This window comes from Nannospalax galili, unplaced genomic scaffold (genome assembly GCF_000622305.1).
Source record: "Nannospalax galili isolate Female #2095 unplaced genomic scaffold, S.galili_v1.0 scaffold784, whole genome shotgun sequence".
In the NCBI taxonomy this organism is placed as follows: Eukaryota; Metazoa; Chordata; class Mammalia; order Rodentia; family Spalacidae; genus Nannospalax; species Nannospalax galili.
This window is the reverse complement of record NW_008352133.1, coordinates 1,067,881-1,092,749: the sequence shown is the minus strand read 5'-3', so window position 1 is coordinate 1,092,749 and position 24,869 is coordinate 1,067,881. Positions and strand designations below refer to the sequence as shown.

General features: G+C 40.0%; 1 protein-coding gene across 3 annotated transcripts in view; it reads right to left on the bottom strand.

Moving 5' to 3' along the window:
* Nucleotides 1-24,869, bottom strand: part of Ttc17 (tetratricopeptide repeat domain 17) — a 144,154-nt gene that overhangs the window by 28,240 nt on the left and 91,045 nt on the right. For all 3 annotated transcript variants that reach the window (XM_008848928.2, XM_008848929.2, XM_008848930.3), the window contains 5 exons: nucleotides 14,969-15,228; nucleotides 11,436-11,586; nucleotides 7,126-7,246; nucleotides 4,982-5,141; nucleotides 4,055-4,138 (listed from right to left, as the gene is read on the bottom strand). In XM_008848928.2, the coding sequence (XP_008847150.2) occupies nucleotides 4,055-4,138; nucleotides 4,982-5,141; nucleotides 7,126-7,246; nucleotides 11,436-11,586; nucleotides 14,969-15,228 (776 nt within the window). The remainder of the gene's footprint in view (nucleotides 1-4,054; nucleotides 4,139-4,981; nucleotides 5,142-7,125; nucleotides 7,247-11,435; nucleotides 11,587-14,968; nucleotides 15,229-24,869) is intronic.

Here is a 24,869-nt window from a genome sequence, read left to right as displayed (position 1 = left end):
AAAGCCTCATTTAATTTTATGTCTTATAGGGTTTATACTGAGTACAATATTGTATAACTGTAGTAATTCAACTGTAAACCTAAGAATGTACAGCCAATTTTGTAAGAGATGCATCTTAGCTCTGGACATTGTTATTGAATATGTCAATGCTGTTGTAATGAAATGCTTCTTCTAAGTATGTGGTTATTAAATAATTAAAAAATAATAAATAAAAAGTTAAAAAAAGTTAAAGTATCAATTACTAATATAGATCTTTTAACTTGAGTTAGTATGAGGTTGGTTTTTGGTATGATTATAGGATTTCCCCCCTTGCCTCTATTTTACATTCGTGGAATAAAAAAAATCTTGCTTATGATGTGTATTTCTAAGAAATGTGCTGTTAGATTATATTTGGTAATATTTTGTTTATCATATTGGAATTGATGTTGACAAATGAAATAGGTTTATAGTTTGATTCTCCTGAGAACTTTAAAACTTTGGGATCAATGATATATTTTCTTCATAAAAGTTTTGTCTTGATGCTCTCAAATACAGGAGTGGCACTGGCAGGTTCTGTCTGTTTGTTTCTTATATTTCTGAGACGGTCTCATGCGGCCCAAGCTGGCCTGGAACTTGCTATATAGCTGAGGGTGACTTTTTGCCTCTACTTGCCCAGTGCTGGGATTATGTGCAGTGCCACTCTCTGGTTTATGAGGTGTTAGGGACAGAGTCCAGGGAATTGTGCATGCTAGGCAGGGACTCTAACAACTGAGCTACATCCCCAGGCCAAGTTTCTGATTTTTAAAATTTAAACTGTCCTATAAAGTTATGTGGGTCTAGTGAACTCACAGCAGGAGTTAACTATTTTTTGTCTTTCAAGGCATTTTGTTTTCTGATTTGGACTGTTTCTACTAAGGTCAATATTTATAAACCACAATTTCTTCACAATATTTATTCTAGGGTTAGGGACAGTGTGGTTGGTAAAGCGCTTGGGAAGCACTAGAAATTGATTTTGAGTCCCAGTGTGTATATAAAAAGCTGGGTATGGTGGTACACTTTTAACTCCAGCACCAGGGAGGTGGAAGTGGATCCCTGGTACTTGCTGGCCAGCAAGCCTAGTCTAATTGGCTACTCCCAGGTCTCAGTGAGAGCCCCTGTCACAAGACACAAGGCTGACATCTCCTGAAGATTGACACCCAAGGTTGACCTCAAGGTTGACCTCAGGCCTCCACACACATACACACTTAGTTCCTACATGTACACTCACACACAAACATGCACACACATATGCATATACATATACATAGACACATTTACATCATCTAGGTTTTCACATTTATTTGAGTAAATTATGTAAAGTACTTCCTTACTGTTTTTAAAGTAGTCTCATTCTTTGTGTGACAGATTCTTTTTTTTCTTTCTCAGTACGCAGCTCTCCCTGGCCTGGAACTTGCTGGAACCACCCTGGTCTTGAACTCACAGAGATTCACCTGCCCCTGCCTCCCGGGTGCTGGTATTAAAGGCATGTGCCACTATGGTCAGATGTGTTTATAGGTGTGCATGCCATGGTGCACATGTGGAGGTCAGAGAATAACTTTGTAGAGTTGGTTCTTTCCTACCACCTTACCTTTACATACATTCCAGGGATCGAACTCAGGTCACCAGGCTTGGGCAACAAGCACCTTTGCCTACTAAGCCATCTGACCAGCCTGTCTCATTCTTTAATTATCTGATTTCAATGTTTAGTCCTCTATTTTCTAATTTTATTCTGGCAGTTTTCTTTTTTCAGTTAGTGATTTGTCTATTTTATTAATATATATGAAATCAACATTGGATTCATCATTTCTATCAATTTTCTGCATAACTAATGTTCTTTTATTTTGGGGAATTTGTTTTGGCTTGGTTTATATTTTTTTGTGTGTTTACATTTTCTTCTTTTCTTGTTTTTACTGATACAGGTATTTAATGTTATGAAAATCACTCCGATAACTTTAGATCTGTTCTATAGGCTGCTAAATTTTGTTTTCATTATTTTCCAGAAATCTTAACTTTTATTTTTCATTGTTCCTTCTGACTCAGCAACTATAGAGTATGTTTTAGCATGTCTAGAGAAATAGAAATAAGAATAGTTCATTGTTCTGATATGATCAAGTTTTGTAAATATTCTATGTTTCAGATGAAAAAAGGACGAATCTTCTATTATCAAAGTTCAGAATTTGATACGCCTAATAAAATCTGACTTACTTGTTATATTGTTAGGTCTTTAGAGACCTACTTCTTATAAGACCAACAATTCAGAAAAAAAAAATTATACCCTATTTGGCTGTAGTTGTTCCAAAATGGAAGGCTTTCTCTTGGCTACTAAGCCGCTGTGTCAGGAGTGGAGGGTCAAGGACTCTTTCTTCTGTAAGTCATATAATTTGCTTGAATAAGCACTGTTGCTGTTTTCTATCAGTTTTCTCTGGTGGACAGCGTGCCCTTTTTAACTAAATGTATTTTACAGAAATAAAATCAGACTTGCTAAGTTGTATTTAATTCTAGTTTTAAATGCCACTTCCTGTCACGTTTCTTCAATTCTTCTTCACACTCTCGACTTCTCTCTTCGGTCCTCTGAGCTTTGCTGTGTTGTCCTTGCTGTGCCTTCCACTTTGCCACCCTTTCTCTGATTATTTCTTCTACCTTCCCCAGGCATCCTGGATGAAAAATACTCGACCTGCATTTATGTTTTCTATCTCCTGTTTTCAGATCCTTTGCTAGTCTCTCACTGCATTTATTAGCGCTTTGTAATCTTTATTCACAAAGGCAACTATTTAATATTTTTTTTTTAAGTTCAAGGCAAAAAGTCTGGACTGAATTGGGCTTTTTCTTGAGTGTTCTTTGACAAGTTTTGCTGTTCTTTTCCACATTTCCTTCCATTTTTGTATCAATATTGTGTCTACCATTTTTCTTACTCAGGATGTCCAGGCTGGGCTATTTGCAGAATGTTCCTTTCAGGAGTAGGCTTTTGTTGACATATTCTGAAAACCCCAACCCATCTTCTGTTGCAATTTATCACGCACATTTTCTCTGTCAATCTTAACCACTTCTGGCAAGTCTTACTTTTTATTTTTTATTTATTATTTTGAGTCTGAAGATTACATCTGTGCCCTAGTTTCATTATAAATGGAAAATTTCCATGTGTGATACCAAAAAGAGGAAGGAAGTTGTTATTGCACCCTGTCATATTCATACTGGAAGTGAGTTTTCTTAATCACTATGCTATAAATAACTTCTTCAATATTATATAGTAATAGAGACTCTCAGCCACAAAGTAATCAAATTAGAATTTTCAGTTCCCCTTCTTTGCACAAGTTTCACACAGAGATAGAAAAGAAGTCTTAGAGAGTTTGTTACATTTTCTGTAAGCTGTATGAAAATCAGTTTTGCAATATTTTATTTTATGTGCATGAGTGCTTTGTCTGCATGGATGTAAGTGTGTGTGTGTGTGTGTGTGGTGCAATGCCCACAGAGGTTGGAATGCCACAGAGGGCACCAGATCCCCTGGAACTGGGGTTATGGATGGTTGTAAGCCACCATGTAGATGCTGGGAACCAAACCCAGGTCCTCTACATGAGCAGTCAGTGCTCTTAACTACTGAGCCATCTCTCCAGCCCCTGTTTTGCAAAGATTTTGTTTCATGATTTCAAGAGAAAAAATATTTTGAGGGGCATTTCCCATTTCCCATTCACAATACCAAAGCTATTCATCACCAGAAGAATGCCTGCCTCATTTTATGTACCCAGATTTCATGGTTCCCACACCACCACCTCTAAATACTTGGACTGCAGTAAAGAAGAGGAGACTGATTGGGTAAGGCTCATCACACAAGAATAAAGACATAGGAAAGATTAATAACCAGTGATGGAAAGCTATGAAAAGTGACTAAAATACCCTCAGTGGGATCACTGCACATTGTGCCTTTGGCCATCAAGTGTTAGCAATGGGTAGAAGAGGTAAGAGCCATTTGGAGACAAATAATCTAGAAAAGATGTCAGGAGGTGGGCAACAGTAACCAGCTTTCCAGGGGGTGACTTACCTTCTCCAAAACTTTGGCAATTCGGGTGCCAATCTGCTCAAGTGACTGTTGTGGATACTGGTCTTTGCCAAGATTCTGTAATACCTGGAAGAGAAGGAGATGGTGGCTGACAGGGCCGGAAATGAGACATGATTAGGATGCTGCTGCCGTCACTGAGCCGGACACTGGACCACAATAGCACAATGCTTTGCAGAGACCCATGCTGTGTTTCTGTGGTGAGCTAGTCTGTGGAAGAGCCTTTTAATGCCATTCTGACGTGCCCACAATCTTCCCTTGCTTGATAAAAATTATGGACATGTAAAAAGAATTATTATAGCAGCACTAGAAAATAAAGGAAATCAAAAGTATTTGTAGTTCTGTCACCCAGACACAGTCACCGTTCACACACACACATAGACACATATCCCCCCACATATACATACATTCAGATATTAGTGTTCTCATAAAATATGGGATTACAATGTATATGGCAGCTTATGTTTTCACATAATATATTCTGAAAATTTTCTTCATGCCAATAAATGTATTTCTAACCGCATCTTTCCTAATTATGCCTTTGTACACTATTTTGTATTTTACCAAAATCGATTTAACTCCTCTTGTAGGGTGTGTATCTGTGATGTTTTCCAATCCACTTTTGAGGCACATTCTTTGAGGCATATGTGGGGTCTGCCCTCCTTTCTTCTTTTGTAAGGAAAATAATTGCTCCAAATGTTTCTCTCAAGAGTGTCTCTCTGGTGGTGTGTCTTGAAGACTTATGACTTATAATTATAAAAAGCATAAGCTATGTCTCAGTGCCTGAAACTGTGGCCTAAAGCCACCTAGGTAAAGGTCAACTGGAAAAAAAAAGCCACTCACTTGTGCCTTCAGTTCTATCATAACTGTGAAGCTGAAATCACAAAGGGCTGAGCAAACCTGAGCACTCACCTCTGTTAACTGGCTCTCACCCGTGTAGTGCAGGCTGGCTCGGTTGGACACTCCGTGTAAGTGGTCCAGGGTGTGCATGCTTGTGGGGAGATTGCCATTGCACAGTGGTTCCATTGCTGGCTGCTGTATGGGAGTGGCAAAGTCTATGTGCTCTGTGATGCTGGAAAATGGAGATTACCAGATTACCCATGGCAGAGGGATGGCACTAATGATCAGTAGATCATAACTTTCATATGGGAGGTTCTGAAATAAGTGGGTTTCCATCTGGGACTTCTTTTAGGGAACAGACAGTGATAGCTACAACTGGTTCCTACCTTTACTCTTCCTTTACACACAGAAGCACACCTATTCCCAATGGAAGTCATTTAAGAGTTAGTCAATTGTATGCAGGTGCAGCTGCACATTCATTGCACAACATATCAAACGCAAGTACTTCCCTTCATGACCACAAGATTATGATTAAAGATTAAAATTTTTTAAAATTATGTATGTATTATGTATGTATGTCTGTGTGAATATGTGCACATGAGTGCAAGTACTCATGGAGGCCAGAGGTGTTATATCCCCTGGAGATGGAGTTGCAGGCAGTTGTGAGCTGCCCGGATGGGTACTAGGAACTGAACTCTCGTCCTTTGCAGCAGCACTCTCTAAATTCTTAAGCCATCTCTCCAGCTTAAGAGGTTACTTCTTGTGGCTGGAGAGGTGGCTCAGTGGTTAAGAACACTGGCTGTTCTTGCAGAAGACCCAGGTTCAAATCCCAGCACCCTCATGGCAGCTAACAACTGTCCGTAACTCCAGTTCCAGGGGATCTGACAGCCTCTTCTGTCCTCTGCAGGCATTGCACAACATGGGTGCACTTACCTATATGCAAGCAATACATGCATACACATAAAATAAAAATAATAAAATATTAAAAGAAAAAGAGGTCACTTCTTACAGGCGAAATGTACAGACAATCATATATATTGAATATGACAATTTGGCACTACCAAATTTAATTTGAAATTTAAATTTTAAAAATCTATTTTTTTTTTTTCTGATAGGGTCTTCATTGAAGCTCCAGCTAGACTGGAACTTGCTACGCAGACAGGGTGGCCTTGATCTCAAAGAGATTCACCTGCCTCTGCTTCTTGAGTGTTGGGATTAAAGGCATGTGCTACCTCATCTGGCTATCTAATAAAAAATTTTAACTTATATTAGGGAGACATTTATTTATTCATTCATTATTTATTTATCCAGAACCTACTGTATGTTAGATACTAGGGCTATAATAATAAAGCAGACATATGCAGCCCTAACTGTTATGGTACTTATGTCTTGGAAGGGTTATGATTACAGATACAGCAAGTTATAAAACATGAAATAATGCAAATGTGCTGAAGGAGGGTATGTATTTCCTCTGTGCCATGAGGAGGGGGTGATTAAAGGCTTCCCCAAGGAAGGAAGATTTATTAAACAGAGCAGTCAGGCTCAGAAGCACAAGTATGAATAGACCAGGTGAGAAGAGCCGTGAAAACACTGCAGGTCAGAAGTAGATCTTGGGGAACCCCAATACCTGCAGGACAGAAAAAGAATCAGCAAAAGCCAATGTGTATCTCATGAAGAGAAAGCAATTACAAGAGGCCTCTTGCTCAGCTTGTATCTTAGTAAGTGTTAGGAAATCTAGTTTTGTCTTGGCTCCCTACAAGTACACAATATTCATGAGATGGCTTTTGGGTTTCTAAAGAAAGGATCCTTAGCCGGGCATGGTGGCGCACGCCTTTAATCCCAGCACTCCAGAGGCAGAGGCAGAGGCAGAGGCAGGGGGGGCTCTGTGTGGTTAAAGGCAGCCCGGGCTACAAAAGGAGGTTCCGGACAAACGGGGGTTCCCGGGGGACCCGTCTCCAAAAAACCAAAAAAAAAAAAAAAAAAGGATCCTGGTCTTCAACAGAAACTGAGCTACACATGACTTCTGATGGCTTGCAAAGTATAGGTGAGGGACAGAGAAAGGGGTACCTTCACTGCTTCTCTACATGGATTGAGTTCATCTGTGGGCTGTGGACAGATGAGTCTTCTGACACTAATCACACAGAAGACATCAATGAGGCTCCTGGGTTCACTGGTATGGAAATGTCAGGAGGGAAGGTCAGGTCAAAGATACTTACTCAATGTTTTTTGAAGAAACTGCTAGCCAGGTGCTGACGATGGCAGTTAGCTCTACCCAGCGAAGTTTGAGGCATTCATCTGGACTGGGCCACCCCAGACTCTGATAGTCACGGTTTTTTCCTGAAAGGAAAGTATGCTATGAATGGAAGCCAAGGTGCTGTCTGCCTTGGCAATGACATCACCTGAGCTGGTGCTTGGAGGTGCCCATCTAGAAAGATGTTTCTATTTTTTATTTTATTTTAACTTTAATTTTTGGTCTTTTTGAGACAGGGTCTTCCTGTAGTCCCAACTGGCCCAGACTCGCTATGGAGACCAGGCTGGCCTCAATTTCACAGAGATCCACTTGCCTCTGCTTCCTGAGTAGTGGGATTAAAGATGTGCACCATCATGCCTGTCTTCTTGTTTTTAGAGTTTACATCATCAACAAATGGATCCAATTAAAAATCTCATCATTCATGGCAATGGGAATAAAAATCCTCTTTGAATAAGGCCTTGTTCTCAAAGATAATGAAGTGAAAAATAGAATCCTTTGCTGTATTTAAGTTGATCAACATGAAAGAAGGTATTAGACATTCTTAGAGGCTAACAATCATACCACATTTAATTTTTATCCTTCTAGATTTTGTAAGTATAACTCCAACTTAATAGAAACATGTATCTGTAAAGCAGGTTTCTCAACCTGGTACTGTGACATTCTGGGTTACGTAATGCTTTATTGTAAGGACCTGTCCTGTGCACTCAAGGATATTTAGCAGCACTCCTGGGCTTTACTCACTAATTTTAGTAGCAGAGACTTGCCCAGAAATGCCACCCAAAAATGCCTCCCCACAGTGCCAAATGTCCTGTGGAGGCAAAATCATCTCTGGCACAATCACTGCTTTAAAAAAAGCATCACTGGGCTGGAGAGATGCTCAGTGATTAAGAGCACTGCTGCTCTTGCACAGAACCCAGGTTCAGTTCCCAGCACCCACATGGCGGCTAACAACCACCTATAACTCCAGTTCCAGGGGATCTGATGCCTTTTTCTGACTTCTGCAGGCATTGCATGACACCAGTGCACTTACACACATGCAGGCACAACACTAGAACAGATGCAAATAAACAAACAAATAAACACAATTAAAAACAAAAAAGGAAAAGCATCAGGATAAGTGGTGACAATGTAAGGTGACTATTTATTTCAAGAGCGTTTTCTGCATGTTCAGATGCTGTGCTCAGTGTTTAAATTAACAACATCATGAGGATGGCTTTAATCCTCACAACTCAGAGGAGGAAACAGAAGCTAGCCCAAAGTACTCTGACTAGCAGATGGCAGAGCTGGGACCCAGACATAGGCATTTTGACTGTAATATACGTGCTCCCAATCACTGCTATTAAAGGTACTTTAGGGTCTGGGCCCTTTACTTTAGATCAAGTCTCCCCAAAAGGGCAAAACCAAGTCTTATCTGGGAAAGGATAAGAGATGGACAGGAAGGAGAACCTTAGTTCTGTATGGCACTTGTTATAGTGTAAGAATTTACCAGCAATGGAAAACATCTGATGTACAGGCAGGGGTTTAGATTTAGATTTTTAATAAGGCAAAAAAGAACGATTTGGAAGATTTTCAAATTAGCTGTTTAAATCAGTTACTTTAAATAAATCATACATTTCACAATAACTCTCACTTTCTTTGTATATTTAAGAAATTCATTTAAAAATATTTATTGAGCACCCATAAGGGTCTCAGACTGTGTGAATACAGACAGGAATAAGAGGCAGCCTGCTCTTGAGCTCACGGTCTAGTGAGGAAGGGAAACACAAGCTGTTGTAATGTGTCAGGGTTAGTGCTAGAGCGAAGGAACTGAACAGTACCTAACTCTGAAGATATGAAGGAAGAAATGGCACTTGAGTTTCAAGTTTAAGGGTGAAAGATATCTTAGCACCATAGAGATGGCATGAGGGCATTTTAGATAGAGGGAATAGCATGTAAAAAGGCACAGATGTAAAATAAGGGTGTAGCTGATTCAAAAGTGGTGCTGAGGGAAGAGAGAGGCTAGTTTGTAAAGGGTCTTGAATGCCACACTAGGAAGTCTGCATTTTATCCTGTAGGCAGTGAGAACCTTGAGCTTTCCATCTGTTCACAAGGTATCATAAGCTCTGTTAACTGCCTTGCTGAAATCCAGGTACATTATGTCTATGGCACTTCCCTAGTCTTCCAGTCTAGAAGCCCTAGCCAAAAAAGGAAATGAAATTAGTTAAATGTTATTACTAGTACATCTGTTATGGTTCTCAGTGATCTATTTCTCTGCCACAGGTTCACAAACAATCTGCTTCATGATCTGCTTTAGAATCTTGACCTGATTTACCAGAAAGTTTACTAGCTGGCAGTGGGTAGAATCCGTAAAATTTCAAAATTGGGCTACTAAACTTCTGTAGTATTTTTGTATCTCCTCCACACTGAGAACACACTACTTTAAGGAAAGTAAGTCATTTTGTGATCTCACTTGCAAGTATACTCAATGCCCCATTTGGGCCAACCAACTTGAGTTCCATTTAAAGCTGCTTAACTGGGGCTAAGACATAGCTTACTGGTAGAGGGTTTGCCAATCATGAGCAAGGCCCTGCCTTCAGTCTCCAGCACCACAGAACAGGCAAGGCAAGCCACGGCTTAGATGCCCTCATCTCAACCATGGTAGGCTTAACTTTTACTTTCATAAGGAGCTTTGGCTTTTTTAAAAATGAAAGCAATGCAGAATTATAAAACATTTATGAAATGGAAAGGCCACAAAGAAGAAAACAGCGACAGCTTACAGTCCTCTCAGCACCCAGAGAGGACCATCTATGACATTTGTGATTTCCTTCTAGACTTGTTTCCATGTGCTTGTGTACTATGCCCTTTCCATCAAACCTAAGAGGCCATCAACTTGATGGTGCACTTTACCTCACACAATTTAAGAAAGGAAAAAGCTTGCCTACTGTTATATAAGATACCACCAACTGCAACATGTATCTCAATTTCCGAGATATTGAAATATAAAAAATAGTGGATAAAACAAAGCATATTTATTATTTTACCAGAATGGAAATGCTCTCTGTGCCATTACAAACTGCTTTTGCTCACTCAGTGTACCACAACTTGTGCACAGTATATGACACAGACATGATGCCATGTATTCAGGAAACTGCAATATTTAGGTTGCTTGTAAATTTTTATGATAAGCAAACCCATATAATTAGCAGCTTTACGTATAACCTGTGGTATCTACAAGATGACTTATCTAGAGTAAATTAATAGAATTACTGATCTATTTTTAATTTTCTGATTCATGTTGTCAAATGAACTCAAAAGTCATTCTATTAACTTTGTGTATTGTACATTTAAAGACAATTTGGTAAGCCAAACCGTTAAATGTTTATATCTGCATTTGGCTGCTACTGAGCAAACCTTCTGTCATACTGGTAATGCTGTGTGAATGTACTGGGTGAAATACCTGCACACATTTTATTTTAATAGTGTACTGTATTTTTTTTGTACTGTATTTTTTATGTTCTTTAAATGACATTGATATCCTGTTGATCATACATGCTTCAAATGTATACAAATATTCTGCAAAATCACTTTGCTTAGGCCTTTGCCTTTCTACTGTAGAATTCTTTTATACCTTGGTGTCCTTCACTGTAAGATCATATGATACCCATCTACTCTGTTCCTTGGCAATTTATTATATTTCATATTTAACCCATGAGAGTTTTCATTTCTGTCCGGACATCTTCTTCATTGATACAGAGACAGATTTAGCAGAAAAATGTTTCCTTTTTTCACTTAATAAATGCTAGCTTCCTTTAACAGTAAAACTAACATAAGCTTTCAACTCCAGGGGTAACAAAATATGCTTCTTGGGGCCCTTAAGAATTTTTACAACTTCACCTTGGATTTGGCTAAGCTGACCCTACTCTCCATATTTTATTATTGCCCCTGGCTTTCGGTTTTGGTTGATACTTGTACCCAATTAGATATGACAGATTTTAATGAATTGAATTTTTAGTGTAAGGATAATAAAAATATCCCTTTTTAAATTAAAGAAATCCTATCACCACAACTTCACTGCTGGGAAACAAAAAGTCAACTGGGCGCATGCCAATGGCCTTTAACCCAAATACTCAGTGGTAAAAATCAAAGAAAATTAGAAAAAAGCCTTTTCACACTAATGATTGATGCTTTTCTTTCATCTTTTCATCTGAATTGCTCTAAGTCACAAAACACGTCACTTGTGAGAAATGACAGTGAAGTCTGAAGGAAGAAGCAAGCACCTTCAATAAACACGCTCACCTTGAGGCCCGGGAGATGCCACCTTGGGACCAGTGATCTCCAGGTTTGCTTGGTAATGCTGTCCATTTTCTGCTTGATTTGATTCTGCCTTTTTCCCAGGCTTTTTCTGGTCTCCTTTGGGTTTCTTTACACGTTTGACCTGGAATGTGATCTGGGAATCAAAAACATGTTAGAAACAAATGAGATCAATGAGCAAATCTGTCACTCACTACAGTTTTCAGTGGTCTTCAGAATAACCCAGCCCACCAGAACTTGATGGTAAGTCCCTATTGCTGAAGATGCCACACATTTTGATCATCGGACATGGAGAAATCATGTTGGTTTTGATCAGAAAGCTTCCTCCCTGCTTGCTAGGTTTCAAAGTATTGGAGCAGGCTACTGGGGGAAAAAGTCATCCAGTCTTACCCAGCTGTGAACCCTGTGACCTACAATAATGACTGGCCTGGCAAGATAAGCCCATGGATGCAACAGTCGCATGTGCGTTATGGGGGGAACCAACCACTTTCTAATTGGATTTAAGGACCACTCAACAAGAGGAAATGCATGCTTGGCACTGTAAATCTGGCCAAGAATACATTATGGGGGAGCTCACAGGCTTCAGTGGAGAACCTATGACTATTATTTTGCTAAATGAACATAGTATGAAACTGCTTTCTAAATTTGTAGCTCTATAGCCATAGACGAATGCAGATCTCAGATTTCATCGGAGAAATTTCTTTGTGCAGTGGATGAAAGTTAATGCAGAAACTCACAAGTGGTCAAAGTATAAAGTGCCTGTCCCAAGACACAGGAACTATTAGGGAAGAGGTGGAAAGATTGTAAGGGCGAGAGGTAGGCTGGGGAGGACTGGAATGAAATGGTGTCTTTTGAATACGACAGGACCACCGCACTCATGAACTCACAGTAGCTGTGGCTGTCTGCACATCAACCCAGTCAATATTCCAGCATGAAGTAGGAGAGGACTCATGAGTCCTCACCCCTAGCTGAGGAGCTACTGACAGCTGGTGGCTTCTGGGGCAAGGAGGATCAGTTTTCTTTAAGGGTGTGGTCCCTGGTGGGTTGACAACAACAGTCCACTGGATGGACTCACACCCACATGTATATGGATGACAGAAATTGGACCTGGTAGGTTATTTGGAAAAGAAAGAGGGTAAGAAGTTATATGGGGGTAGATCTGGAGGAGTTAGGGAGAAGAGTCAGGGGTAAAAATGATAAAGATTCATTACATGCATGTATGAAGTTCTCAAAGAAATAATAAAACACTAAAGAATAACCCAGATAGATATGCTAATTACTCTGCTTTGATCACTGCACATCTACATTTTGCATGTGTTGAAATATCCATTGCTATATATATTTACCCCATGTATATATATATAAATATGGTGGACCAATTTTTAAAAATTGTGTGTGTGTGTGTGTGACAGATGTGAGTGTGTGTGCTTGTTCTCATTTGTGGGTGTAAGTATGGGCACACCCATGTGGAGACAACCTCTGGGTTTTGGTCCTTGCCTTTCCACCTTATTTGAGATAGTCTCTTCATGGGTGTGTGAGCCAAGCCAGTTAGTCCAAGAGATCCTGGAGATTCTCATGTCTTGGTCTCCCCTCTCCTGTAGGTGCATGCTGGGACCACAGACATTTGTGCTACTCTGGCTGGCTAGTACATGGATTCTACGGGTCTGACCTCAGGTTCTCAGCAAGTGCTTTCATCCACTGAGACATTTTCCCTGTCTTCAATTTAAAAACAATTTAAAATATATAGTTTGAATAGGGGAAAAAATCTTCCAAAATCCAGGCCTCTTCAGTTATTTCCTAGGAGTAAATATTTTTTTGAGGGGGGTTAAATTTATTTAATAACCACATAATTAATAGAAACATTTCATTACAACAGCATTCACATAGTCAATAAGAGTTTCCAGAGCAAAGATGCATCTCTTTCAAAATTGTCTGTAATTTTTAGGTTCAGTATTGAATTAATACAGTAATACCTTATTGTACTCAGTATAAACCCTATAAGACATAAAATCAAATGAGGTTTTAACCTTTAAAAAAGAACTCTTTCATTTTAAAATATACTGTTTCATACAGAAAAACTCATTTTTAATGCAACTAACACTTGGATGTTTGCACATGCATCTCTAATTTCTATATATCTGATTATTATTAGTCACAGTTGGTTACTATCTGAGATCCTTGGCACCTGAGCATGGATATAAATTCATCAGGTAGATTCCAATGGTAATGTTTTTCTTATCTACTAATACATGAAGCAAATTTTTATGCTTCTTCCTCAACTATAACTCATTTTTAAAATTTATTGATTTTTTGTGCATATTTCAAATGGAACATCCCAAACAATCTTATTCATCTTTATACCCGCAACCCAGATGGCACCCTCCCATAGCCTCCCCCGCCCCCGACTGGAGCCCATATATTCTGTCATCCCTGTTACTGTCCACTGTGTTTTCAGTGCCCCCAGCTGTTCCCAGTGCAAGTCCATCTGCTGAGTCTTAGTCAGTCTATCTAGAGATCCTTGTTTTAGGAAGATCAGCTCTTCCTCATCTTCCTCATCTAGCAGCAATCAGTTGCCAATATTCCTTTAGATAAGATTAGGGTCTGCTGTTCATTTTCCCAGTTCTATGCTGGGTTACTACTGTCTGGGAGTCTCTTGAGCCACCCTAGCCAACAACTCAAAGGAAGGTATCGCCTGTCTGGCATTGTTGCTTGTTATATAGAAACAAATGTACACATTGACATTTAAAGAATTATACTTATCAATTTAATCTTTGGTTATACTTTCCTTTTAGGTGTTTAAGACCATACAGTTGGCCCAAATAAACCAATTTATTTTTATTCTTAAGGTCGTTTGAGGATCTGTTCCTCAGGGGTCACATGGGTTTGGGAGAAGCCCCTGGTTCCTTTCTTTTACCAGTTCCATCTATGTGAAGATAAGTCAAAGGTCCTGCTCGACTGTGGCTGGCTTCACTTGGAAGACCTGAGCTACAACTTCATGAGGGATGAGTTAATGAACATTTGTGAGTTATGCATTTATATGTGGGGACGTACATATGTTTGTGTAGATATGCATTTGTATGTGGGGGGCGTACACGTGTTTGTGTAGATATGGATGTCTCTTGTGTGTGTGTGTGGGGTACATGTTTGTGAATGTGTGGATACCTGTGTATGTAGTATACATATGTGTATGTGTGGGTGCCTCTGTGTGTGTGTGTGTGTAGTATATACATGTTTATGTATACGTGTGAGTGTGAGGGTAGTGGACACCCTTGAATGTTACTCCTCAAGAGGCATCCATCTTGTTTTTTCATGTCTCTTCTTGGCTTGGGACTCCCAAATAGGTTAGGTTGGCTTACCAGTGAGCCCTGGTGATCCTCCTGTCTCCACCTTTCCGGTGCTAGGATGACAAGCATATGTCACACACCTGGCTTTTTATGGGGGTTACTGGGAATTGGACTTAGGTTCTTGTGCTTGTCTGACTGGGCCATCTCTGTCGCCCTGTACTGGCAAACTCTTACCCATTCTGCTGCTTCATCATCTTCACTTCTGCAGTCTCCATAGCAAGAGCTTTTGGCGACTCCATCTTGGGGACCTTTCTTCAGTACCCGTATCCCCTGCAAGTCTAGACGCCGCCCCTTCATTTCTAGCGCTCCCTCAAAGGCTTCCAGAGGCCACGCCTGCTGAAATTCATCCACCAAAGCCAGTATCTCTTCTGACATCTTTGTTTCATCTGAATTCTCCATCTCGTCAGAACCATTGCTTTCCTCAACTACTGTACCTGAAATTCAAGGGCCTGCATGTTATTAACAGTTACATAGCATTTATCCAAGCACTCGAGTGACTAGAACATTGCTTTCAGGGAAATTCTGGCTTTGCTTAGAGGCACATCAAAAGCCCCTTTCATAAAAATAACATTTAGTGTCTTCAGAATTCATAATAGAGCATCATCTCTGTCTTCTAGCTTTTGCCAGAAGCCTGGCAGGGAGCAATGGCAGCAGCCAGATGGCAGTCACAGAGCATGTCCCTGAGTGTGAGGACAGCTCTGATACAGGTTATTTTTTGAAAGAGCCACTTGCTCTACATACAAGACACAGATGGCAAAGGTGATGTTTATTGTGCTATTTACTGATTTAATAAGTGAAAATGTTTAAACTTTATTCTGTTATCATGAAATATAGTTGTGTCCAGCCCATATAGCAGGGACAGCCCATATAGAGAACTATTCTGACTCCACATCGTCTTCCACTTTCACTAACGGCTATTAAAAAAAGAACCATATGCTGGTCTAATTCCTTTTAAAATGGTTACTAAGATAATATTTATATTGCTTAACTATCCCATGGATGTTTCTTAGTGCAATGACCTAGTAAAAATTCCCTCTTGATAATTCAATGCTTATTTCCCCATGAGGCTTATACAATTGTCAAGTTCCACCCCATGCTTAGATCACAAGGAGGTTCCGAGATTATCCTGAGTTTCTTAATATGTTTTCCTTTGCTAAATTGTTTACCACTTAATTTTTTCTATTATTTTGAATTAATAGCTGCACCTTATGTGCTCCATAAACATCATCTCTGATCCCTTTTAGAAGGAGATAGGGCATAGAACAAATAACAAAATGTTTCCTTTTATACATGTACCCACTAGTGTTAAGGCCAGTGTCAGGACTCTCATATATATATATATGGCTACATCCATTACCATAGAAATGCACAGAATTAGTCTCTGAGGCAGCCCTGAGTGAGAAACATGACTGACAACCACAGCTGACAACTCTGCAGAGGTCAGTGGTGTCTCCCTCAGCTTCGGTGGCTGCCTTCTATCCCAATTTCTACTGCTGTCTTTTCAAGTAAGTTCCTTTTAGGTTTTCTAAACCAATCTACTGATTTCTACTTCTTTTTATAATTATGGTTACTATTTTTTTTAAAAAATTATTTATCTAATAACCATATAATTAGAAGAAACTAATTATAATTAGTTTAAGGGAGGGGGGAGGGAACGGTATACAAGGAACCTAGGGGATAAAGGGAAAGAAGGAGCTCAAGAGAGGTAGGACCATAGGAGAAGGGTATTAGTAAGGGAGAAAGGGGGGAACTGGGGCACCTTAAGTGGGAAAATCATGATGGAGGGGTGAGACAATGTGAGAGATAAACAATGCCTAGCTAGCTTTGAAAACCAGAGGGAACCATATTACTCCTACAACCTACTGACAGATTATACATAGCAGATCAAGAAATATATGTCTAGGTAAGGTTTATCTGAAAACAACTGGTCTTTGCCCAAGATTTATCTACATGACACACAGTAATTAAAAATACCAGACTGGTGGAACTAACCTTCTTGGGTATTTAACAGACATACTTTGAGGCCTATAATAATTTGGTCAGAGGGACATAATGGTTACTATTTTTTAAATGAGCCTATAAACAAGCACCTAAATGTGCCAAAGCTTTTTCTGTAGGATGCTAAGAAAAAGGTGGTCAGTTACTTGCCTAAATGATGTGGCCAGGAGTATAAATGTAGGGTGGAAAAATCTAATTTTCAGTTTCCATCTTGCTATGATAATCCTAATGTCCAACACTGGACCTGGCATACAGCAGACCCTGACAGCCATAGGGGAGAGTTGTAGGGACTCAGGAAGAACTTGCTTGTGGGGTTCTTAAGGACCTGCCCTTGCCTTGTCCTTCTGGAGTGAAGATTTTAACCTCTACAGTTTTACCTTGTCAGGGTTCACATGGCAAAGTAAGACTTAGAGCCTAAAGCCTGGAATGCACCCACTCAATTATCAGCAACATCAAGTCAGGCTTTACAGCTCCAGGAAAGCAGCCAAATAGGGCTGCTACCAGGAACCCCACAGTAACTTAAATGCAAGAGTTACCTGGCACCTCACTTGCAGTGACAGAACTAAGTCTCCTCCTCTGATTTTCAGGTTCCTTTTCTTCCTTCTCCTACTGCCCCTATAGGATTCCTTTACATAATCCTGAGGCAGGATTTGATAAATTTCACCCCAGCAAAAGATCCAACTTCCAAATAAGTGGTTTTGGCCAAAGGGAAATTTTAGACTACTTTCCCAAAGTAGAGTCAGGATTGCATAGAGGCTGCGCTTGGAAATCTTTCTTTCAGTAAGGGCTCTTATTTCAAAGCATCCATGCTGTTTATCTGCACAGGTTCTATAAAGCTAGTTTCTGAACATTGTTTCCAAGTGCCTCTGCCATGTGTGTGTGTGTGTGTGTGTGTGTGTATATATATATATATATATATATATGTTTTAAACTTAGCTTATATACAGATTATATATATAATTATTTTAAACTTAAAAGGTGTTGAAGCCAGGGTGATAGAACTTCTTAAAGAATAACACTAAATATACGTATATTTTTTAATTTACTCCTCAGATAGGTAGAACATAAGTTTTTTTTTGGGGGGGGGGAGCTAGTCTTAATTTACTTAGTTCTTCCTGTGTGCCTATCTCTGTACCATAAACTATTTGGATGGAAACAAAAAGAGAAATAAATATAACCATTTTATAATAAACTTGGAGACACAAAGCTATATTCATTTGCGACAATTACATTATTTTAGAAGAAAAATTCTTTGAATGTAATCACAGAATGCTTCCTGGGGAACAGCAGACCATTGCAGCAGGATTTAGGAGCAAAGGGGCCAAGGACAGTATGTTCTACAAAGCACATACACACAGGCTCAGGTACCCATGGACCAAAACAGAGACACATTCAGGAATAAGGAAGGCATGTGAAGGTACTACTGACTGCAAATTAATTAGAACGAAGTAGGCAACATCAGCAAGTATAAGTAGGAATCTTAGGGAAGCTGATGACGTTAAGCACTTCTGGTGAAGTCAGGAAGAGGAGTTCTTGTAAGAGGAGCTCTTGTTTCTTAGGCAGAAGGATGTAAGGTAACTCTACACAAGAGTCATAATGATGGTGAGGTCTAAGTATTGGAATCACAAAGCAGTTAGTGTAAGGGGGCTGTTGGGAAGGGATAAGAGAGGGCAGAAGACAAAAAGCCTGACTAGAAAGGCATTTCATGGGATAAGGTAGGCTGACTGTGGGTAAAAGTGAGGGGAATATTTGTGTTTAACAGGAAAAAATATGGCAAGTTTAAAGATGATTTCAGGATTTTCAAGTCTAATGTGAAACAGTAGGCTTCTTTACTATGTGGATGTAGGTTCCCAATCTGAGTATGGAGATGGAATGCCATTTACAGAGATAGTGGACTTAGGATGGGACATCAGGATAAGGAGTTGGGATTTAAGGCACTTATTCACTCACTCAGTTGAACATTGTTGGCGCATTGCAATGTGTTGAGTGCTGCAATGTCACAGCCTGTGGAGCTTAAAGAGTAGACTTGAACTTAAAGAGGAACTTAACTGCAGGCACTTCCCTCTACAGTTGGAAATAGTCTTCTATGTGGTGACAGGTCTGGATTGTAGAGGACTCTCAGGTTTTAAATAATGCCTGAAGCAAGGCGCAGGAGTAGATTCTAGGCTTGCAGCCTGTGGGACAGATGGTGTGACAGAAACTGAAAAGAGGGATAAGACCCACGTCTCTAGTTTTTCTTTCTCTTCTTTACCAGGCACCATTTTCACACTGGAAAAGGAGAATAAATATTGTGACGCTGAGGAGAATGGAAACACCCACAGCGAGGTTCATGTGAGTTCACATTTCTCACTGGGAAGAAGGGATCTGGGAAAGCTACGCTGTGAGCCTTGTTGGGTTGAGTGTGAGCCCCGTAGGCAGGACTTGAGGAGTACAGGGGTGCTAGGAATGGGGATTAGCATATGTGGCCCTGATTTAAATGAATGCAGCTTAGTGCAGCTTTGCAATGTTCCAAACACACCTGGAGATTCAGGTTTAAGTTTGGGCACCTCAGTTGAAGAGATTCTGAAGCAGACTACATTCACAGAGCAGAGACTCAGGAAAAGGTCTCGGTACCATGTTTTCAAGGGAAAGCCGAGGCACTGAGGGTGACACGAGCACAGGAATAGCAGCTGATACACTGCAGGAAAAGTCAGCCATGAAAAATCTTTCGCAAGAAAGATTTTGAAAGTTCCAGTGAGATTGTTCTGAAGATGGTGATGGGAAGAGAAACAATAACATTGGAAGTGGATGAGTGCACTCAACTGCCTGGAGAAGCTGAGTGGGCAGGAACCATTCAGGCTAGAAAGCTATGCTGTTAATGAGAATTAGCCTTGTAAGGCAAAATTCATGTTTCAGTTCACTGATAGAAAAGGTCTGAATCCACGAAAATGGACTGGGTCATCCAGGGAGCGTCTGAGGTCCTGGTGCCTGAGGCAGCCACTGAAGCAAGTCAACAGCTGGCCAGGGACACTGCTGAGAGGGAGTGAACATCAGAAGGGAGCGAAGAGAAGTGACTGTCCGATAACAGCATCTGCAGTCTTGGCAGAGAGGTTTCAACAAGAGTTTTAGGGAGCAAAGGATGGAAAGACGAGTGCTGCCATCACAGAAATGCATGGACAGTAAAGAGGGAAAGTGCCCATTTCCTAAAGCCAAGTCCTTCCTTCACACCCGACTCAAAACATCTCCACAAGTCTTGTACGAGTAGCATCAGCTACCTGAGCACTGAAACAAGATCTGTTTGAAGACAGTCTTGTCATTCAATCTAGGTTGGCCTTGAACATGCTATAAAGTTTCAGCTGGCCTCAAACTCATGATCGTCCTGTCTTAGCCTCCCGAGTCTAGGATAACAGGTGTCCCCTACCATATCTGCCTTAAATTGTGGTTTCTAAAGGCCAGCAGGGCATTTATTTTTAATAATGATACCATAGACAGAGAGCATGTTCTGTTGTCTCAAAAAATAGAGACTACACCCAAGACTTAGACAAACTTGGTTCCAAATTAAAATTCAACCCCCTTAGGGTCTTCTACAATACTGCTCCAGCGTTCTTTATTAATGGCAGTGATCTGATTAGAAGTCAGACTGCAAAGCTAAAGATGTGCTGAAGACTTCATACATAAATGCTAGTGTAAAATCTCCAGACAATAATCAGAAGATGAGACTTATATTAAATCATTCAGACTAAGATAGGCAGGGAAATGATGCACTCTGAGCAGAAAAAAAATCATGAGCCCAGAGATGCGCTTTTTTCTTTTTCTTTTTTTTAAAAATGTGAATCAGTACACAAGGGGAAGACACAAGAGGATAACCTAGGGAAACAAATGGGGATCTTTCCTTAACAGCTTTGGTGCAAACACATTTGGGCTCCTTTAATTGAGCAGGTATTTACTGCACATAGTGTATATGCTTGTGAGGACTCAGCTCACAGGCAGCCTCTGTGTTTTGAAGCAGTAGTCTTAGCTATACTTGTAGAATATTTACTGAAGCCCAGTTGTTAACTAGACACTAAGAAACATGCTTCCAAAAGTTATTTCATTTAACTCTTCAAACCACACATGAAGGCTATTTGTTTTCGTTTTTCTCTTTCAGACATGGTTTTGCTATGTAGCTTAGGCTAGCCTAGAACTCACTGTGCAGACTAGGCTAGTGTTGAACCTGCGATCCTCCTGCCTCCCAGTCAGGTGCCAGCATCATAGGTGAGTGCCAACACATCTTGTTTATGAGACATCTTTTGTTTAATTAAAAAAAGCCATTTATTTACTTCTGTGTGGCTGTGTGTGCATGCTGCAGTGCATGTGTAGCGGTCAGAGGATAACTTGCAGGCGTTCTCTCCTTCTACCATGAAGTCCTGGGGATCAAATTCAGGTCATCAGATGTGGCAACAAGCATCTTTATCCCCTGAGCCATCTTGCCAGTTCCTTTCTATATAGTGTTAACAAATAAGACGAGGAAAGTTTAGGAAGATAATGTGCTCAATTTAACAACTAGCAGGTGGTGGAGCCTGGGCATGACAGTATCTGCCGACAAAACCATGTCTTCCTTCGACAGTGAGGGTTTGTTGGGGAGGGATTCTGGACTGGATGGACAAGTACTAAAGCATGATTTTTAAATGTTAATTGGTGGCATAGTTTTCATCAACTCCTGGCAAAGTTAAAAAAAATAAATAAAAGTATATGTAAATAAAACTCTCTCATATACAAAGAAACATGTATCTTGGTGGAAGGTTGCCAACTGTCTTTTTTTGACAAGGACTGACTTTTACTTTGCAATCATTTTGTATTTCCTATTTCATTACAATATTCTGTTTATTAGAGATGATCTTTCCAACTAAAAAACCAACGTTCTAACCCATCAAATCCCTACTTCTGAGAACCACAAATAGACAGCCTACACATCAGAAGGCCTGAGGTTCAATTTTAGTTACGCTGCCTACTGAAGATCTTAGGTGGGATCTCACTTTCTTGAGTCTTAATATCTCATGGGTAAGATGGGTTGAATAGTAAGTGTATATTTTACAAAATTAGCACAACTCATAATAATGTATAAATTATAAAATACTACTAGAAGGCAGTAGTCACCACCAGAATTAATTGTCACTGGATCATAATGGTGTGTGAATTATATAACTGTACCTGAAGGCAGCAGCAACCATCACAGTCAACAGCTATTGGAGAGGACCTAACTATTTGTGCTTCTTTAAATCTTTTTCCAAAACAAGATTTTTCAAAATTTGTTTAATGTCTCTGCTTGGCTGTTTTATGAAAAGGCACTATCTGTAGTAAAAGGTGGAACTTTTCTGACAGATATGTACACTACAGAAGCCTACTGGTATAGACCTGAGAACTTACAACTGTAGACTTGCAAATCTTTCAGTACCTACAGGGTAAGAAAAAAAACTCCCAGAATTTAGACACACAGCAACCCCAAACTGCTCAGTCACTACTACACAATCAGTATGGTGAAAAGGAATGCACCCTGAATCAGTCTGAATGATGTTGAAGGGATGCAGGACATACCGTGGCTCAGCCAGGGCAGCTGTGCATTATTCCAAGTATGGTGATGGAACAGAATGACATGGGGAACATGGAGCTCAAGAAACGAAAGCACTAGCTTATACTTTGCTCAGGTAACGATGTGTTCATAGGAAAGGGCAAGATCTGGCTGGGTTTTTTTTTTTTTTTTGTCTTTTCGAGACAGGGTCTCCTTGTAGCCCCAGCTGTCCTGGAACTCACTATGCAGACCAGGCTGGCTGCCTGCCTCTGCCTCCCAAGTGCTAGGATTAAAGGCGTGCGCAACCACACCCGGCCTGGGTTTTGTTCTTAATTGTTCTAGAGGAACATCTAAAAGACTAACATTGTATCAGAAATATCACAGCTACCAGTCATAACTGGAATCAGGACTATTTCTATAAATGGGGTAAATCACCCCACAGTATGGCTCAATATCATTTCTGTTGACTTTCAGCACACCAAGCAACCCTGGGATGTTCATTTAACTGTGTGGGTATTTTGAGGCCCAGAAAGGAAACATGAGCCTGCCATGCACCAGAGAAGTCATCCCCATTGTAAATGAATGCATTTGGGCTCTAGCTAGGAATATATTCTTTTACATTGGTAAATGAGACTTAGTTCCCTCAAACTGCAATAGTTTCTAATAGAATCAATTATTTTTCTATAAACGTAAAGGTCACGACAGGCAGAAAAAAAAACACAATCCTGAGTTTTCATTCATACCAGTGCTTGCTCGTGTCTGAAGTCTGACATGCTTCCTTGAGACATGACTTTTAAATATAGAATATCAGAAAGAAAAACAGATTTTTGTATTGATAAATTTTATTTTTTAAACATTTAATTAATTTTGTGTGTGTGCATGTGTATGTGTATGTGTGTTGGCATTCTGTATGCCACAGAATGTGTGTGGAGGTCAGACGATGACTTGCAGGAGTTGGCTCTCTCCTTCTACCAGTGGGTTCTGGGAATCAAATTCAGGCCATCAGGTTTCGCAGCAGCCACTTTTACCGGCTGAACCACCTCACTGACGTAACTGGTAAATGCTTTAATTCAACACATATAAGAAGGCAAATATCAAATTCAATTAAATACTATACACAGGAATATAAGGTTTCATAGGATGTGGTATATAAAAAGATCATAATCTGGGTGCTAGAGAGATGGCTCAGCAGTTAAGAGCCCTCTTGCAGAGGACCTGGGTTCAGCTGCCAGCACTCATGATGGGTGGCTCACATGCACCTGTAACTCCAGCTCTAGGGGATGATGCCCCCACTTTTTTGCCACACACATACATATATACATACAAATAACTAAAAAATAATAAAAATATTTTTAAAAAGCTCATACGAGTAAATTATAATGCATAAAATGTAAAAAGTCATAACAAGACAGCAGCTTGACCTTTTCTTTCTTTCTTTTTTTTTTTTTTTTAATAAAAAAAAAGGGTCTCCCTGTAGTCCTTGCTGGCCTGGAAGTTGCTATGTAGACCAGGCTGGCATTGCTCTCACAGAGATCCGCCTGCCTCTGCCTCTTGAGTGCTGGGATAAAGGCATGTACCACCTGGCCTGGCATTCTATTCATTAAAAAAACATATTTTATTATTTTTATTTTATGTGTATAAGTGCATTGCCTGCATGTACGTGAGTGCACCCATGTCATGCAATGCTGCAGAGGTCAGAATAGGGCTTCAGATTCCCCTGGAACTGGAGTTAAGGATGGTTCATAGCCACAATATGGGTGCTGGGAATTGAACCTGGGTCCTCTGCAAGAGCAGTCTGTGCTCTTACCCACTGAGCCATCTTTCCAGCCCCTCATTTTTAACTTATTTTAAACTTTTTATTATTGTTTATGTATGTTTGTGGGGGGGGGTCCATGCATGTGAGTGCAATATCTGTGGAGGCCAGAAGCATCAGATCCACTGGATCTGGAGTTATAGGTGAGCTGCCTGACATGGGTGTTAGAACCAAACTTGAGTCCTCTACAAGAGCAGCACATGCTCTTAGCCACTGTGCCATCTTTCCAGCAGCCCTTATTTACTTTTCTGATACATTTTTGGGTATAACAGGCTGGCCTCGAACTCACTATGTAGCAGAGGTATGAATCACCATGCCTAGTTTATGCATTGCTGGGGATCAAACCCAGGGCTTTCTGGTAGCCAAGTACTTTACCAACTGAACTACATCTTCAGCCCAAGAATTGTCCATTTAAAGCAAACCATTTGCAGAGGTTATTCCCAATCTGTGTGAAAGACATGGAGGTGCCAAAGACCCTGCCATGAAAAAGGAATGGTGGGTGGTTTGTGTTTTCTGCCAAGCAGTGTGTATTAGGTAATACAACTGTAGAGTAAATGAAAGCCAAATCACTTCACATCCCACATTAATTTGGATTTTTTTCTATATACAATAGTTACTGAAAAATTTAAGCTTAGGAAACTTATCTGATCAGAGGCATATTTTAGAAATAACTCTTTGGACACATCAGAAATTGCTCACAGTGGTTATTTCTGCTTTTAAAAAAAATTTTTTTTTTA